Source organism: Ahaetulla prasina, chromosome 11 (genome assembly GCF_028640845.1).
Source record: "Ahaetulla prasina isolate Xishuangbanna chromosome 11, ASM2864084v1, whole genome shotgun sequence".
In the NCBI taxonomy this organism is placed as follows: Eukaryota; Metazoa; Chordata; class Lepidosauria; order Squamata; family Colubridae; genus Ahaetulla; species Ahaetulla prasina.
Genome location: NC_080549.1, coordinates 16,108,155 through 16,127,532, shown reverse-complemented (window position 1 = coordinate 16,127,532; position 19,378 = coordinate 16,108,155). Strand labels below are relative to the sequence as shown.

General features: G+C 43.9%; 1 protein-coding gene across 1 annotated transcript in view; it reads left to right on the top strand.

The window, feature by feature from the left end:
* The window catches only part of LOC131183866 (connector enhancer of kinase suppressor of ras 2-like), a 436,268-nt gene that overhangs the window by 299,702 nt on the left and 117,188 nt on the right, over positions 1–19,378 (top strand). The window contains exons 11-12 of the mRNA XM_058154608.1: positions 1,170–1,381; positions 18,956–19,042. Coding sequence (XP_058010591.1) covers positions 1,170–1,381; positions 18,956–19,042 — 299 coding nt within the window. The remainder of the gene's footprint in view (positions 1–1,169; positions 1,382–18,955; positions 19,043–19,378) is intronic.

Genomic DNA, 19,378 nt, shown 5'->3' with positions numbered 1-19,378 from the left:
TGATTGATTGTGGGTACTTTGGACCAAAGTCATATTTTTGCAGTACGATTTTCTAGCAGATTAACCTCTTCTTCTTGTGCTGCTCTTCTTTCAGCCACTACAGCACAAATCTGGTCCATATGCAGAAGAAATTAGCGGCCCATGAGTCAAAATCTCCATTGCATAAACATTCCTTTTTAATAACAATATACTATTCAAGAATTGTTTTGTCTCTGATAACTTTTGGGTTAAGTTGGTTGAACTTAGTTTTGTTCCTAGATGAATCAGAACTAGTTATCTGCTTCCTCACCCAGCCAGTGAGGATGTCTATGGAGATTCTCCATCCTCCAGATCAGGGGTCTCCAACCTTGGTCCCTTTAAGACTTGTGGATTTCAACTCCCAGAGTCCCTCAGCCAGCAAAGCTGGCTGAGGAACTCTGGGAGCTGAAGTCCACAAGTCTTAAAGGGACCAATGTTGGAGACCTCTGCTCCAGATCATGGTTGTCCCAGTTGCTTTTTCCAAAAGGCAACTTGACTTTCTTGGTTTTTTTCCTTTATTAGCATTTTGCTTCTCATCCAAAGAGCTCTTTTAGAATGGCACCTTTGGGACAGCCAGTCAGGAATTGTACAGTAATGGCCAAACTTGTGGAAGCCTTTCGGGAAAAGTGTATTTTCTAAAACTCGCTAATAACACCACTTTTTGGGGGGAGTAGTACCATAAAATTATATATCAATGGAAAGATAATTTAATCAAGAATATAATGCAGTAACCATTATGAAGGATTTGCTATTAGAATAGCAGTTACAATAGAAAGAAGAAAAGGGACACACGTAGAAAAAACGAGATATACAAAAATGGTCACCATAGAAAAAATGAGATATACAAAAATTATCACCATGTCAGTAGCTGGGTAACCTTTAGCATGAATTACGGCCTTATAACATCTTCCCATGGAGTGAACCAAGTCTTTGAGTTCTGCAACTGTTAGAATGTAAAACCAAGAGTGAATGATACTTTTCCTAAAAGGTTTCCACAATTTTGACCACTCCTGTAGTTCAAACAATTGCAGGGTCTCTAACTTATCTCCCCTGAACCTATGACAAGCGCATCATCTTTGTTATGAAAAGGCTGGAAAGTTATGTCCAGCTCCTACGGTACCAATCTTGCTGTTTCTCTCGTTTCTTCTCAGGGATGACATTGGCCTTGTGTCATGTGATGAAATCAGCAAATACGGGATTGGGAAGTCTGCCATGAAAGGTTCTGAATCTCCAAGCTACTTCTTGGAACAAGAAAGTGGAAAGTATTACACGTTAATTGAAGGCGAGGATCATCCCATGAGTTCTGAATACGAAAGAGGTAGAGTGACAGGGGTGCGGAGAAGAGAAAAGACACCCACGCATGGTATGCTTGCTGGATCTGGCCTTTCTGACTCTTTCTTTGTATGTCACCTTTTTTCCAGTCTGGAAGTGTTTAAGATAGGCTGGGTCTGCAACTCTTCCAGCCAACATAGCCAGAGCAATAGCACTTAGACTTATATACCGCTTCATAGTGCTTTTACAGTCTTCTCTAAGCGGTTTATAGAGTCAGCATATTGCCCCCAACAATCTGGGTCCTCATTTTACCCATCTTGGAAGGATGGAAGTCTGAGTCAACCTTGAGCCAGTTAAGCTCGAAGTGCTGGCAGTGGGCAGAATTAGCCCGCAATACTGCAATATAACTACTTGCAAGGAAGGAAGGAAGGAAGGAAGGAAGGAAGGAAGGAAGGAAGGAAGGAAGGAAGGAAGGAAGGAAGGAAGGAAGGAAGGAAGGAAGGAAGGAAGGAAGGAAGGAAGGAAGGAAGGAAGGAAGGAAGGACAGTAGCTATAACATTTACACTTGTATACCACTTCATAGTGCTTTACAGTCCTCTCTAAGGGGTTTACTGAGTCCTCATATTGCCCTCCAACAATCTGGGTCTTCATTTTGCCGACCTCAGAAGGATGGAAGGCTGAGTCAACCTTGAGCCGGTGAGATTTGAACTGTCAAACTGCAGCTAGCGGTCAGCTGAAGTAGCCTGCAGTATTGCACTCTAACCACTGCACCATCTTGTCTCTAACGTAACTATTGATATGGTTACCTGGGAATTCTTGGAGATTTCCCAGTATGTCTGCAGCACAGAAGGTGGACACTCTTAGTTTCAGAGCGAGAGAAAGATCTTTCTTTGAGTTCCTTGAAGATGCTACAATCTTCTAAACATCCAGCTATTGTCTTCTTCCAGTCATTTTTGGGGAGAACAAAGCCAATAAAGACCTGGCAAAGGTTGGTTTTTTTTTCCTTTATCCAAGACCTTAAAATCAAAGCTTGACATATCTTCTCTTCACCCCGAATACTGAGAAGTAGTAAGGTTGTCCGTCCATGGGCTCATGGATGTTTTGCAATGCGTTGGTGAGGGTTGCAAAACTTAGAAGTGGATTTCTAGCATTCTTCCCAAGCTCTTAAAATGCAGTACTGAAATGAAGGAAGTTTGAGGAAGACCAAAAAGTGGATTGTAGTATCCAAACTTTGCTCTTCAAAACAAAATCCCTATGTTAGGTTCTTTTTTTTCTTAGTTTTGGGTAGTAGTATGTCTTTTGTGCTAAGCACCAGTTGGGGAGATTAGAGGTTCTTGCAAAACACAAAGGACATATTTTCGAAGTTCTATCATTGAATATTAGAGATATTAATCAGAAAACATGATGTGCTATCATGGGGATTTCCCCCCGTTCTTCTGAATTCCTACAAGGGCTGGGGTGGAGTGGAAGACTCGAAGCAGGAAGCTCCTGTATCATAACACACTAAGGAAATGAGGATTTGTTTGTTTGTGAGAATGTGCCTCTTTGAGCCCAGCTCTCCTCCTATTTATTTATTGGATTTATCCCTGCTGCATAGAGGCTCTCCGAGGTTTACCGTTTCCATCAGTACAAAGAATAAAATGTCCACAATAAAAACAAATCAAACAAAGATAATCAAATCACAAATCCGAGCATGCACTGGGCTATAACCGGCAGCATCTATAATTCAAAGGCTTTCTGACAAAGCTTCGTTTTTATTTTTATTTTTTTTAGGGTTTAGAGAACACTGAGACCAGAGCGAATCTGGGTGGAAGCCCTATCGAAGTGCCAAGGGCACCGAGCCAAAATGGCCTGTGAGCCTCACCCCACACACTTTGCACAAATGGGGAGGAGGGTGGGACCGGTAGAAGGTTCTCCTGTCATGCATGTAATGGGCTGGTTGAGACCCGGTGAAAAAGACAGTCCCGTAAAGTACTGCCAGGTCCTTCAGGTCTTGAAAGGTTAAAAGCAACGCTTGGAATTGTACTCAGATGCAAATAAGGAACCAGCCCAAGGCCAGAGGTATTAATATTCATGTCCATGTTGCAGATGTGTACATTCTGAGTATTCAGTATTCATTCTGAGTCAGTTGAAGCTTCGGGGCAGTCTTCAAAGGCAGCTCCATGGAAAGAGCATTGCATTAGTACCAATGGACGATGATCAGAGCATGAGTTATAATTACAAGGTCCTTGCGGGTCTGGGTAGGACTGCAACCGATACATCAACGAAGCCTTCCTGGCCACAGCCTCTAACTCTGGGTTTTTATCTGTTGCCATGAGACTGGGAAGGTGCCCAAGAGACAGATGTGCTTCTTTCAGAGGCAGTGCTAAGCTATCGAGAGACCACAACAGAAATATTGGAGTTGTGTGGGAAACAAAACAGCAATTCCAAATTAATGGGGTTTAGTTTCAAACTCTTTTGCTTATCCAGACACTCACAGTCTCCAGACGCTGGATTAAGACACTGATGGCCTTTCCCCTATCTCCAGGGCCAGCTCTGTACAGTTGGATAGTGTTAGCATATAGCAATAGCACTTAGATGTATATACCAGTTCACAGTGCTTTACAGCCCTCTAAGCAATTCACAGAGTCAGCCTTTTGCTCCCACCCCCAACTATCTGGGTCCTCATTTTACTGACCTCGTAAGGATGGAAGGCTGAGTCAACCTTGAGCTGGTCAAAATCAAACTCCTGGCAGTGGACAGAATTAGTCTGTAATACTGCATTTTAACTACTGGGAAGGAAGGAAGGAAGGAAGGAAGGAAGGAAGGAAGGAAGGAAGGAAGGAAGGAAGGAAGGAAGGAAGGAAGGAAGGAAGGAAGGAAAGTAGCTATGGCACTTAGACTTATATACCGCTTCATAGTGCTTTACAGCCTTCTCTAAGCGATTGACAAGAGTCAGCCTATTGCCCCCAACCATCTGAATCCTCATTTTACCCACCTCAGAAGGATGGAAGGATGAGTCAACCTTGAGCTGGTGAGATTCGAACTGTCAAATTGCAGGCAGTTGGCAGTCAGCAGGAGTCGCCTGCAGTACTGCACTCTAACCACTGTGCCACCCCTGCTCTTTGTGATATAGCAATAGCAATAGCACTTAGACTTATATACCACTTCACAGTGCTTTTACATCCCTCTCTAAGCAATTTACAGAGTCAGCCTATTGCCCCTCCCCCACCCCTCGAGTCAACCTTGAGCTGGTCAAAATCAAACTCCTGGCAGTGGACAGAATTAGTCTGTAAATACTGCATTTTAACTACTGGGAAGGAAGGAAGGAAGGAAGGAAGGAAGGAAGGAAGGAAGGAAGGAAGGAAGGAAGGAAGGAAAGTAGCTATAGAATTTAGACTTATATACCGCTTCACTGTGCTTTACAGCCCTCTCTAAGCGGTTTACAGAGTCAGCATATCGCCCCCAACAATCTGTGTCTTCATTTTATCCACCTCAAAAGGATGGAAGGCCGAGTCAATCTTGAGCCTGGTGAGATTTGATCTGCCAAACTGTAGGCAGATGGCAGGCAGCAGAAGTAGCCTGCAGTAGCGCACTCTAACCACTGCGCCACCCTGGCTCAGAAGTAGATCACAATCCTTGATGGTTCCATGAAGATGTCTATGGAGATTCCCAGTCATCCAGGTCACAGTTGTTCCAAAGGTGCCTTTCCAAAAGGCAACTGGGCTTTCTTGGGTTTTTCCCTGAAAACATTTCACTTCTCATCTAAGAAGCTTCTTCAGATCTGAACTGGAAAACTGAAGAAGTTTCTTAGATGAGAAGCGAAATGTTTTCAAATAAAACAACCAAGAAAGTTCAGTTGCCTTTTGACATGTTTCATGTGGATGCTAAAAAGCAAAGGGGGATCTCCACAAGGAAAAAAAACTTTGGTCTGATCATGTTACAAATAATAATAATATTGGTCTTCTAGTCCAACCCCCTGCCCAGGCAGGAAACCCTACGCCACTTCAGACAAATGGTTATCCAACATTTTCTTTAAAATTTCCTGCAGACAAGTTGTTCCACTCATTAATTGTTCTGACTGCAAATGTTGCAGTCTAATCTACAACTCTGTCATTTTTCTGGCCATCCCAAATCCAACTATTGACAAGTGATTACCATATATTTTGGAGTATAAGAAACACCTTTTTCCCCCAAAAAAGAGGGTGAAAATCTGGGTGCGTCTTATACTTCAAATGTAGCCCCACCCAGCTTCTCAGACGGAGGTTTCAGAGGCTGAAAAAAGCATCAGAAACAAAAGTTCAGAAAAGAAGCCCCCAAACAGAGCTTCAGAAAAGAAGCCTCCAAACAGTTTCAGAAAAGAAGCCTCCAAACAGCTTCAGAAAAGAAGTCCCCAAACAGAGCTTCAGAAAAGAAGCCCCCAAACAGAGCTTCAGAAAAGAAGCCTCCAAACAGCTTCAGAAAAGAAGTTTCCAAACAGAGCTTCAGAAAAGAAGCTCCCAAACAGAGTTTCAGAAAAGAAGCTCCCAAACAGAGCTTCAGAGGCTTTTTTCCTGAAGTTCTGTATTGGAGGCTTTCAGAGGCAAAAAAAAAATAATCCAAAAAAAAGCAAGGCACAGAGCTCACAACCAAGGAACCTGTTCCTAAAATTCACCTCTGGGAACAGTTGATTGGGGGTATTCCGGGAGGCTGATCCACCTGCCAATCAGCTTTTTTCTTATTTTCCTCCCCAAAAACTAAGGTGTGTCTTATACTCCGGTGCGTCTTATACTCTGAAAAATACGGTATTTAGCTTTTGAAGATCAGCCGAGATCAGGGAGCTTTTGCAGGAAGTACAGGATCCAGATGTAATATACAGATTTAAAAAAAAAGTAATGAGGAGGTGGAAGTACATCTCCATGCCTTTGGGGAAAACTTCTGCACCTTTTCCTCTGGCAGATGTTAAAGAAAGCTTGTAAGTAGGTCAGGTCCAAAGTGCTTTCAAAAATATATAGTAGCACAAAGGAAATGTGCAATAACTTTACAATGCAGCTAAAAGACAACCGTCCCATCGGTAAATGCAGCAAAAGAAACTCCTAGAACAGTGATGGCGAACCTTTTCGGCACCGAGTGCCGAAAAGGGAGCACTTCGCACGCGCATGCATGCTCATCAGAGTCGTGACCAGGAAAAGGAGCTGCACCAGATAAGGTACTTCCAGTTTCCAGCATGCGCATGCACACTGACCAGCAAGTCTTCTGGTTACATGCGCCTATCAGTTGGCGGTCCGCATGCTCACGCGCATGCATGCTCATCAGAGTCGTGACCAGGAAAAGGAGCTGCACCAGATAAGGTACTTCCAGTTTCCAGCATGCGCATGCACACTGACCAGCAAGTCTTCTGGTTACATGCGCCTATCAGTTGGCGGTCCGCATGCTCACGGCACGCATGCTCACGCGCATGGGTATCCGGCCAAATGCTTCCATCCCCAGAAGAGGAATCCGCAGTTCTGCACTGGGGGGAGAAAGTGTTTATCTCGGACTTTTGAGATGGGAGGGGCCAGAATGAAGGGCAGCACCAATGAGAATTCTCCCTGCTTGAGTGTCATCGGTCTCCGGGCAGAGTCCTTTGGGACTTCACCTGAAAGACGAGAGACAGTTCTACAGAGAGAGAGAGAGAGAGAGAAGCAGAGAAAGAGGGAAGAGGGATCTTGCACGGAACTCTCTCCTCCAGTGGATGAAGTCAAGGGAGACTCTGCCCGGAGACCAATGACGCTGCAGAAGGGAGAATTCCCATTGGTCCTCCTTCTTTCTGGACACTCCTAACTCCAAAGTGCGAGGAAGCCTCACTCCTGGCTCACAGACTAGCTCTTCTGGTTTCCATGCATAAAGGCCAACTGATCGTCGCGAGAGGAACAGGTGATGCCGCATTTGCCAGGTGACATGGCTCCGTGTGCCACTTAGGGCATGCTTGCCATAGGTTCGCCATCACAGTCCTAGAACATTATTTTCCAAGAGTATAATTCCACGTAGGCACAGAAGTAGCAAAGCCAGTTCTGAAGTTTTCACGCGAAAACCAGCATAGATTAAATCCCCCTTTCTCCCCTGGACCTCCCCAGGGTTCATTGCCCACCAATCAATTGCATTTTGTTTTGGGAACAATCAGAGCCCTCCGGAGTTTTCCTAGTGTTTGACCTTGGGGTGTTGGAACCATCCCAAGCTACATCAGCTCACTTCCATTCCTCAGTTTTTTCCCCAGCCTCCCTTGCATTCCAATACTTTCCCTCCCCATGCCCTGTTTCTGTTGTCTGGTTGCGAGCAGGGGTGTGTAGCCATGACACTCATTCTGCTTGGAGCAGAGAGTGACAGAAGCCAAAGCTGGACAACAAAACTGCACTTCATATTGGATCAGAGGTGGGTTTCAGCAGGTTCTGACCAGATCTGGAGAACTGGTAGTGGAGATTTCGAGTAGTTCAGAGAACCAATAACGGAAATTTTGAGTAGTTCAGAGAACCGGTAGTGGAAATTTTGAGTAGTTCAGAGAACCAGTAGTGGAAATTTTGAGTAGTTCGGAGAACCGGTAGTGGAAATTTTGAGTAGTTCAGAGAACCAGTAGTGGAAATTTTGAGTAGTTCGGAGAACCGGTAGTGGAAATTTTGTGTAGCTCAGAGAACCGGCAGCGAAAATTTTGAGTAGTTCAGAGAACTGGTAGTGGAAATTTTGAGTAGTTAAGAGACTCAGTAGCAGAAATTTTGAGTAGTTCAGAGAAGTGGTAATGGAAATTTTGAGTAGTTTGGAGAACTGGTAAATACCACCTCCGACTGGCCGCGCCCCCATCTATTCTCCCCCTCCCGAGTCCCAGCTGATCGGGAGGAAATGGGGATTTTACAGTATCCTTTCCCTGCCACAGCCACCAAACCACACCCACAGAACCAGTAGTAAAAAAAAAATTGAAACCCACTAGTGTATTGGATATTATTTGACAATTCTTAAGAATCATTTTGAGAATTCTTTTTCAAAGAAAAGCTTGGCCTGAAATGCCTACGTCATTATGGCCTCCAGTTCTCCAGCTGCTGCACACTTTTCCGTTTGAGAGTTTTGCTCGATGTACCATCAAACCAAATTGCAAAATTCAGGGAGATGTTTTTGTTTGGGTATTAGCTTAATAACACAAATGTGGGATTGGTTCACACTCCAACTGCAAACAAAATGACTTTATCAACACCTCTCTCGCCCTGCTGACTGTATGTGAAAATGGCTGAAACTCACCAATTAAATGTCCTAGATTATGTGAAATGCATAACTTGTGATTTTTTTTTTTAAAAAAAAGAGGCCTTTGGTTAATTTTCTAATCTAACACCCTCTAGATTTTGTGTCACCACAAGTAGGACACCAGTGAAGGGTCTATGTCAGCTCTAGATAGGTTGTAAGAAGCATTCTCTGATTTTTTTTATTGTCATCTGCAAGCATCTCGTTACCTGGCTATGTAATTTCTTCCGTCATCAAAGAGAAAAGAGGACAGATTTCAGTAACACCTCCTTCTACGTACAAACTATTAATTAATACCCAAGTAAGCAAGAGATAGCATTGCCTCCGCATAATAACAATCAGATAATGATGTGTCAGTCACAGAAAAAAACAATGCCCAACAGTGTGGTCCATCCAATTTTATAAGATGGGAATTGTACGTTCCACAACTGATCAAATTTCACGCTTCCAAAAGAATAGCAGTGAAGGTGCTAGCTAGCCACGTAATCTGTCACCTGTCAATCAAACATTCCAAGCTCGGAGAACGCTACACCCTAAGATTCTAATGATGAATCTGAACATATATATATATGTATATATATGTATGTATGTATGTTTATTTTCTGAGGTTTTCGCGGATGTTTGTATGTAGGTCTTTGGTTATTCGGGTTTTCACCCGCGTAAAATTGGAAGTGTCTTGGCGATATTTCGACGAAGTCTCATTCGTCATCTTCAGGCTTCAGCTTCGTGCTTCTGGGAGCAATGTGTGATCGCAGCTGTTTCTTCCTTTTAACTGCTAGTGGGGGTTTGAACTGATTGGGTGGGAGCTTGGCTGTGCTCTGATTGGATGGAGGTTTTTTTGTGCTCTGATTGGCTGGGGGTGTGTCCTGTTTGGGTGGGGGCTTGGTTGTGCTCAATTTAGTCTGTGTTGCAGGGGGATTTGAGCTGGTGAGCTGCATAGCTGTTGTTTGGCTTTGTGGTGGTGCTACATCTTCATAGTGGGTGTCAGTCTGCTGCATGTATGGATTGGAGGGGTTTGAAATGGCTAATGTTGCAGCTGTGGTCTGGCTTCTGGTCCTTGGTCGTGCTTCATGATCAGTGTGGGTTTGGGTCTGCTTTCTGGGTGGATGTGCGGTGGTGACATCCTGTGTGGACCTCGTGAGTGTGGGTCTGGTGTCATTCCTCATGTTAGGGACTCGTTTGTCAATAAGGGCGGGTTTCCAAATGGCTGGTAGGCGGGAGGTATCATCTCATTTGTTCATGCTGTGTGGGCGTTTTTCTATCTCAGTGGCTTCTCTGATTATTCTGTTGTTAAAGTGTTCAGTTTTGGCGATAGTTCTGGTCTTTTTAAAGTCAATATCATGTCCTGTGACTTTAAAGTGTTGGACCAGGGAAGAAGTTGGTTCCTCTTTTTTGACTGAGTTCTTGTGTTCTTCAATGCGTGCACTTATTCTTCTGTTGGTTTGTCCGATGTATGTGGTGGGGCAGGCGGTGCATGGGATTTCATCTACAAACAAGTAGAAGGAGCACCCATGGGATCACCCCTCTCACTTGTCATTGCCAATCTCTACATGGAACACTTTGAAACCCAAGCTCTAGAAAAATCTGATCACAAACCCAAACTCTGGCTCAGATATGTAGACGACACCTTCATAATCTGGCCACACGGGAAAGAAAAACTTGACAACTTCCTCACACACCTCAATAGCCTACACCCCAAAATACAGTTCACCATGGAAACAGAAGTTAACAACCAACTTCCCTTCCTGGATGTCTTAGTCTACAGGAAACCCAATGGCTCCCTAGGACACACCATCTACCAGAAGAAAACACACACAAACCGCTATCTACACGCACTCTCACACCACCACCCAGCACAGATCAACTCCATAGCCAAGACACTCATCTCCAGAACAAAATGCTTAGCTGACGAACAACACCTAAAAACCGAACTAGACACTCTCACTAACGTACTAACATCCAATGGATTCCAAAGAAATAAGATTACCAAGCTAATCCAAAAAGAACCCCCCACTAAAATCCAAGACAGAGAACAAGAAAACGGCACAGCCCTCCTCCCATATATAAAAGGCACCACAGACAGAATCAGCAAGATCCTCCACAAACACAACATCAAGACAGCATTCTGCACAAACCGAAAAATATCCACCATCCTAAGAAACCCCAAAGACAAAATTGAGTTAGAAAATCAAGGAGTATATGAAATCCCATGCACCGCCTGCCCCACCACATAACCAAAGACCTATATATATAATATATATAATATGTATAATATATATCCTGCTTGGGTTGGGGCTTGGACTAGATGACCTACAAGGTCCCTTCCACTTCTGTTAATTCAGTGTGTGACACTTTTTGCTGTTTAAATAGGGTGGGGATTCAAAAACAACCCCAGTTAAAACTTCTGAACTTGATCTGATTGTTGAGAACATCTGCCACCATAGTTTCAGAGGACGGGATAAGTGAATGTTTTCCACCAAGACTTCTTCCAAAATGGCCCAGTAATAATAATATAATATAACAACAGAGTTGGAAGGGACCTTGGAGGCCTTCTAGTCCAACCCCCTGTCCAGGCAGGAAACCCTACACCATCTCAGTCAGATGGTTATCCAACATTTTCTTAAAAATTTCCAGTGTTGGAGCATTCACAACTTCTGCAGGCAAGTCGTTCCACTTATTAATTGTTCTAACTGTCAGGAAATTTCTCCTTAGTTCTAAGTTGCTTCTCTCCTTGATTAGTTTCCACCCATTGCTTCTTGTTCTACCCTCAAGTGCTTTGGAGAACAGCCCGACTCCCTCTTCTTTGTGGCAGCCCCTGAGATATTGGAACACTGCTATCATGTCTCCCCTAGTCCTTCTTTTTATTAAACTAGACATACCCAGTTTCTTCAACCGTTCTTCATATGTTTTAGTCTCCAGTCCCCTAATCATCTTTGCTGCTCTTCTCTGCACTCTTTCTAGAGTCTCAACATCCTTTTTACATCGTGGCGACCAAAACTGGATGCAATATGTTTTGAGTCATTCTAAAACAACAGTGTCCAGTCTTGGCAACTTTAAAAACTTATGGACTTCAACAACAAGAATTCCCCAGCCAGTCTTGTTGGCTGGGGAATTCTGGGAGCTGCACTCCACAAGTCTTAAAGTTGTCAAGGTTGGACATCCATGTTTTTAAGGACTGTCATCCATCCATTTCTTGGTTCCATCTTATGAATGGAATCAGAAATGCAGTCTGGGTTTTCTTGCATTGCATTTGCCAATTATTTTTAACACACAAGACTTAATCTTTTTTTAAAAAAACTCTAAAATATCTGCAGGGAGAAAAAATGGGGGGTGAAGAGAATCCTGATCATGGACAGATAGTCCTCAACTTACAACCGGTGGCTTAGTGACCATTTGAAGTTACAACGGGCCTTCTCAGAGCTACTTACATCCCAGTTTTGAACAGTTTCAACAGCCAACCTTCCCCCACAGTCCTAGAATAGAATGGAATGGAATGGAATGAAATGAGATAGAATAGAATAGAATAGAATAGAATAGAATAGAATAGAATAGAATAGAATAGAATAGAATAGAATAGAATTCTTTATTGGCCAAGTGTGATTGGACACACAAGGTGCATATGCTCTCGGTGTACATAAAAAGACAAGATACACTCGTCAAGAATCACAAGGCACAACTTAAAATAAAATAAAATAAATAATCACATAATTTAGGGCAGTTGGAAATCCACCCACAATCACAGCTGTTTACCAATTGAGAATGGAATGGAGTGGAGTGGAGTGGAGTGAAAGAATAGAGTAGAGTAGAGTAGAGTAGAGTAGAGTAGAATAGAATAGAATAGAATAGAATAGAATAGAATAGAATAGAATAGAATAGAATAGAATAGAATAACAGAGTTGGAAGGGACTGTTTAGGCAGGAAACCCTACACCACTTCAGACAAATGATTATCCAATCTCTTCTTTAAAATCTCCAGTGTTGGAGCATTCACAACTTCTGGAGGCAAGTTGTTCCATTGGTTAATTGTTCTCACTGTCAGGAAATTTCTCCTTAGTTCCAAGTTGCTTCTCTCCTTGATTAATTTCCACCCATTGCTTCTTGTCCTGCCCTCAGGTGCTTTGGATTGCCTCTTCTTTGGGGCAGCCCCTGAGATACTGGAATATCACTAGTCCTTCTTTTCATTAAACTAGACTTTGCTTGTCAGAAGGTCACAAAAGGTAGTCACATGACCCCGGGATGCTGCAACCGTCATAATATGAGTCAGATTCCAAGCGAATGAATTTTGATCATGTGGATGTTGCAACAGTCATTAAGAGTGAAAACTATCATAAGTCACTTTTTTCAGGGCTGTTGTAACTTCGAACGGTCACTCAAGGAACTGTTGTAAGTCAAGGATCAAGGACTACCTGCATGTTATTTCTGTGTTTCTAAAACTGAGAACAAACCTTGCTGCACTTCAGGAATCCAGATTTTATTTTGCTAAATCCCCCCACACACACACACTTCCCCCTCTTTGTGAATATGTCACTGATTATTGCAAAGTTCATTTTAATAAAGCAGGCAGATAAATAAATTATAATTGCTCTCATCACACAGAAGACTGCAATCAGAATCTGGGGGAATAAAATCAAAACACCCTGAACTTTCCAGAATGCCTAATGACAGACTGAATTAAGAGTGTCTTATTTAATAGGCAAAAAGAATCTGTGAATATGTCACAAATCAATATACTGCCACTATTTATCTATCTCCATGGCTGCAGCTTGAAATCTGTAGAGAGTGGCACTACTCTACTGCCTTCCTACCCAGCTTCCCCTAATACAGACATCTAGCCCAATTACAAATGAGCTAATGAGATGGAAAGAAAGGGGGAAAGAAAATTCTTGATTTTATCCTACCGTTTGTTTGATCAGGCATCTCCAACCTTAGCTACTTTAAGATTTGTGGACTTCAACTCCCAGAATTCCCTGGGCTGACTGCAAGTTGAAGTCCACAAGTCTTCAAACTTGCTGAGTTTGGAGACTCCCGTTCAGAGGTGGGTTTCAGCAGGTTCTGACCAGTTCCGGAGAACCGGTAGCAGAAATTTTGAGTAGAACCGGTAGTAAAAATTCTGACTGGCCCCACCTCCATCTATTCTCTGTCTCCTGAGTCCCAGCTGATCGGGAGGAAATGGGGATTTTGCAGTATCCTTCCCCTGGAGAGGGGTGGGAATGGGATTTTGCAGTATCCTTCCCCTACCACGCCCACCAAGCCATGCCCACCAAGCAATGCCACACCCACCAAGCCATGCCCACACAACTGATAGTAAAAAAATTGAAACCCACCACTGCCCCTGTTCTAGATCAAGGGTGTCCAACCTTGGCAACTTGTGGACTTCAACGCCCAGAATTCCCGAGCCAAATGACGATCACATGACCCCGAGATACTGCAGCTGTTGTACATACTTGCTGGTTGCTATTTTGATTACAGTAATGTACTCTCAGGCAGTTAGGAAAAGGATCCCATCTAGCTAGTTTTACAAATCTATATCACTATCTCCTTCCTGGTCTTCTCTTTCCAGAATACAGAATAATAGAGTTGGAAAGAATCTTGGTGATCTTCTAGTCCAACTCCCTGACCTTTGACCTACCAAAGGTCAAGTCCAACGTTCCATTTCTTTCAGCGAACCATCAAAGAAAAATGGGGAGGGGGGATCCAAAATGTTGGCTGTCAGTGCAACAGCACTTTCTCCATTACTGATCCCTGCAATTAAGTTTCAGAGATACACTAGATGTATCTTATGTGTTGGCTTCATTGAGCAGAACAGAACAGAACAACAGAGTTGGAAGGGACTTTGGAGGTCTTCTAGTCCTTGCTCAAGCAGGAGACCCTATACCAGGGGTGAAATCCAGCAGGTTCTGACAGGTTCTGGAGAACCAGTAGCAGAAATTTTGAGTGGTTCAGAGAACCAGCAAATACCACCTCTGGCTGGCCCCAGAGTGGGGTGGGAATGGAGATTTTGCAGTATCCTTACCATGCCATGCCCACCAAGCCACACCACGCCCACCAAGCCACACCCACAAAACCGGTAGTGAAAATTCTGACTGGCCCCACCCCCACCTATTCTCTGTCTCCTGAGTCCCAGCTGATCGGGAGGAAATGGGGATTTTGCAGTATCCTTCCCCTGGAGAGGGGTGGGAATGGAGATTTTGCAGTATCCTTACCATGCCATGCCCACCAAGCCACACCACGCCCACCAAGCCACACCCACAAAACCGGTAGTAAAAAAAAATTGGATTCCACCACCGCCCTATACCATTTTAGATACATGGCTGTCCAGTCTCTTCTTAAAAGTCTCCAGTGATGGAGCATCCACAACTTCTGAAAGCAAGCCATTTCACTGGTCAATTGTTCTAACTTTCAGGAAATTTCTCCTTAGTTCTAGGTTGCTTCTCTCCTTGATAAGTTTCCATCCATTGCTTCTTGTCCTGCCTTCATGTGCTTTGAAGAATAGGTTAAACCCTCCCCCCCTCTTCTTTGTGGTAGCCCCTCAGATATTGGAACACTGCTATCATGTCATCCCTAGTCCTTCTTTTCGCAAGACTAGTGTTGAAAGAAATATCCATCTGGGTTCAGTTCCAAGTGGGGGAAAAGACACTGGAAACATGGAGACTGCTTGGAAGGAAGGATCTCCCTGAAAAGAAAGCCAAGCATTTATTTCGGGGTTCAAAAAAATATGACAGGGTCTTATTTTCAGGGAAACACGGTGGTGACAGCACAAATGTGAACCATTTGTGTACATACAACATCCTCATTAAGGTTTTATGTCATCTCCTTGGTTTTCTTCCCAAGACACTAGCTACATCCTCAGGATGCATCCACAGGTATGATTCATCTCTACAGGTAACTTTCAGGCTCATCCAACCCTTTCTTGCTATCCATCTGAGCATTCGAAGGAGGGAACGATCAGATTTTAAGCAGCAGTGGAAGACCCATTCACTCCCTGTCTTTCTTAAGGAGACCATAACAAACTTTTGAAAGAGTGCGGTGCCAACCATCTCAAATGCCATTTTTTCCCCATTCTTCTTGAAGGCAGCAAAATTTCAGCGCTTTGCAAAATTGCTTTCAAAGGAGATGAGCAGGTCAGTGAAATGTCTAATGTGATAGATGTGAGGCTATAATATAATCCTTTATATTAGTTGCCACCCGGAGATGTGCATACATCTTCTTCCTTTCACTGCATAAACATATCTCCTGACAGTTTTCTGATTTCTTAAGCTTCTACAGTATTCCAGTATTTCTCAGCCTTAGAACTTTAAGCCGTGTGGACTTCAACTCCCAGAATTTCCCAGTCGGCAAGCTGGGAATTAAAATCCACATAGCTTAAAGTTGCCAAGGTTGAGAAACACTGATCTATTCAATTCCGGGAACAGGAAGATTTTGTTAAAGTAAAGTTTAGACAGTTAGTTTATTTTTCTTGAACTTCAGGGTTTTTTTGCAATGGGTCCAAGGTCACCAGTTTCAAATACATAATGAAAATAGAGCCATATTTCTAGTTCAAAGCTTCTTCAAGATAAGCCAACAGTTTTGATTAGGACCTGAGGTTTAAAGGGTGAGGCAGAAAGCGTATGTCAGATCCAGCCAGGATGCCAAGACTTTTAGGGTTATATAGCAAAGCAGTTGTGCTGTCAGCAAAATTTATTATGGTCAGCGACCAACGTTTTATGCAAATCTACAACTATAAAATACCAAAAGGAACTTCTTGTGATCTGCCAGCAGCCTGCGGAGCTGGCAACGGAGTCGGACAGCGATGAGGCTGAGGTGAGGCCAGAGCCATCGGGGAGTAAAGTGCGGACTCCAGAGCCTCCAGAGACTGATAGTAGTGAGGCAGAGGAACAGGAGGAGCCTATTCCTAATGCATGCATGAGAAGAGCTGCCAGAAGGCAAGATCAGCTCAAGCAAAAAGGACAACTCGGGAGTAGGGCCAAGAGATGATTGGCCTCTCCCATAAGACTTAAAACAGACCAGCAACGGCATTTGGGCTTTGCCAGAAAACAACGTTGGTAGCTTCGTCTTCTGCTTCATCTACCTCTTGCATTTATTTTTGTGACTTCTGAACGTTTGCCAAGAAAGGCCTTTCGCAGTTTGCCTAATTGGACCAAGGTTTGCGATAGGACTGAGGAATTTGTGTTGGGAGGAATTCGTTTTAATTTAGTTAAATGACTCTGGGAATGAAGTAATTCTCCGCTGTTCGAATAAAGTTTGTTTGGTTTTTTTCACGGACTCTACTACCTACTTGGGCCTGGGTCACAACAGAACTTAAGAAGCAAAGGCTAAAGTAAATTAGGTCCATACAATGCATAAAAGAGATCTAATTGCAACCCTGAAATACTAAAAAGGGAAACGGTTGTCAATGAAAATATTCTCAGGGTCTGAACGCTTTAAGGTAGAAGCTGAGATTGTGGGAACTTCCATTCTTTCTCTGAGCAGAGCCAGCACTGATCAGTTCTGATGATTAGATCTTGATAACTTTTGTTGGAAGAAATATCCATCTGGTCCAGTTCCGAGCTGGGAGAAAGACACTGGAAACATAGGGGCTGATTGGAAAGGTTTAACGATGTAGCGGAACCACCAAGCACGTGTGATTCTGGGTAGCTGAGTTGAGAGTGAGGGGCCTTTATACCTTCTCTTGGCTTTTGCACTTGAGCTTCCTGTTCCTGTGCAAGTACATGTATTCTATTGGTTGTTGTAGGGGTCATAGCTGGCTCTGTAGGTTGTCGGAGTTCCCAGGTTTGGCTGAAGTTTGGACTGTCCTTGGGAGATTATGCAATGTAGTGAGCTTGTGTTCTGAAAGGGTGTTGCACAATTCCTATTATAGCTGAGGTCTAATCCTACCTTTGTTCAGGCATTGCTGCAGGGAATTTCAAAATATCCTGTCTTGAATGGATTTCTGCCTGCGGGTATTTGCTGCACCTATGAATGGAGCTATCTCTCCCTTTATCTCTTAAGTGCTGACATCTGCTGTGGGCTACTAAGGAAGGTGGGGACTGCTATCCAAGAGCATGTTTCTCTGTTTCTCATTTAGGGAAATGCCATACAGTATTCTGCCTTTTTAATATTTCTCAGGATATTTTATTCTTCTAGGAGAGGGGTGGGTGCTAACTTTCTACACTTTGGAACAATAATGCCTAGTAGCTGATGTCTTCTTCTCAAGCAGCTGAGTAATTCCTCCTCCCCCCCACACACACACATTTTGTCTTTCTGCTCTACAATGACAGCATTCCTACAGGATGGATGGTCAAAACTTTGGAGTTGAGTTCAAATGTCAAGAGTATCCAGGAGCAATGGCTCTTTTCCCAGCCTCACCATTAAGTCTAGTGCAGGGGTCGGCAACCTTAAACACTCAAAGAGCCACAAAGGTCCTAACCGGAAGCCCCTGTTGTGTCTCGTCCGATCTCACCACAGCCGGGGCCTTCTTATCTGCTTCTGAACACGGAGGAATGTCCTAGTATGCCTCCCGGCCCTAGCCCTGGCTCCATGCCCAGACAGGCTGAAGAGGAGGAAGTATCTCCAGCCCCCAGCTCTGGCTCCATGCCCAGGCAAACAGAGCAACTAGACCCCTCCCCCTCCTCCACAGCATGTGAGCCTGAGGAAGGTCAATTGCCAACAGCTGCAGACTGGAGTGACCCTCGCGTCAGAAGACTTGATAGGCGGAGGCAACAGAAGGAAGGGAGGGGCAGGCCTCGATAAGTGCTGAGTCATAGAGCCACACCCCATGGCCTATATAAAGGACCTGCTTTCTGGCATTCTCTGAGTCAGGCAAAGTCTAAACATATCTTGCTGAAGTCACTTTCTGGTCTCCTGCCTGCCCTGAGGACTTTGCTAGGACTTTGGCAGAGCTGCAGAGGCACGCCTGATTCGGATTTCCCTGACCCGGCCGTCAGCGGAGGAGTAGGACACGACAGCCCCCATTCAATTCTGGAGCCAACCGGAAGTCCGGTCCCCCCCCCCCGTCATAGTTTCCTCCTAGCATGATGTCCTTTTTCCTCTACCTGTCCTAACCAAAAGCCCTATCCATTGCGGAGCTGACCAGCAACAGGGAGCTGCAGCAGAGGGATGAAAGAGCCACATGTGGCTCCAGAGCTGCGGGTTGCTGACCCCTGGTCTAGTGGACTCTCAGGTTGACCTGCTCTCTCATCTTGCCCTCAAGACCAAGCTAGCATTGCATGTACCAAGGCTGCCTTATGTCCTGAGGAGATGTCCCAAAGGATAAACATCTACTGTTTTCTCTTGTACACTTTGTCCGGTACAGCACATTTTGAAAAAAAGCAAAGATTTATTAAATTGCGCCCAGCAGCTGTTGCTCCTCTTAATTTAACTTGTCTCCCGTCTTTTTAATGCGCATAATCCTCCTTTTAATGGGTCTCGATGTGTTAATTGGTTCCTCTTTGTACTTTTCACAGGTGATCTGAGGCCGGTTTCTATGCCAACAGAATACAGCTGGATAGGAGATTCGAAAGAGCCAAACATGTACAAGAGAGGTAGTCGTGGTGAGTTTGTTGCTTGCCCAATACGGTCAAATAAAACAAGGATCTCCAACCTTGGCAACTTTAAGACTTGTGGACTTCAATTCCCAGAATTCCCCAGCCAGCAAAGCTTTCAAATAAGTAATTCAGAAAATTGATTTATTCACGGGAGCCTAGATCATTCATTCTTCTGTGGCTTATCACAGGATATCATCTAGAATATGTCATGTACCATACAAAAGTAATGAGTGGAAGCTTGTTAAAATCAAACTAGGAAAGGTTTGTTTTTGTTTTTTTTATTTGCATTTATATCCCGCCCTTCTCCGAAGACTCAGGGTGGCTTACACTATGTTAGCAATA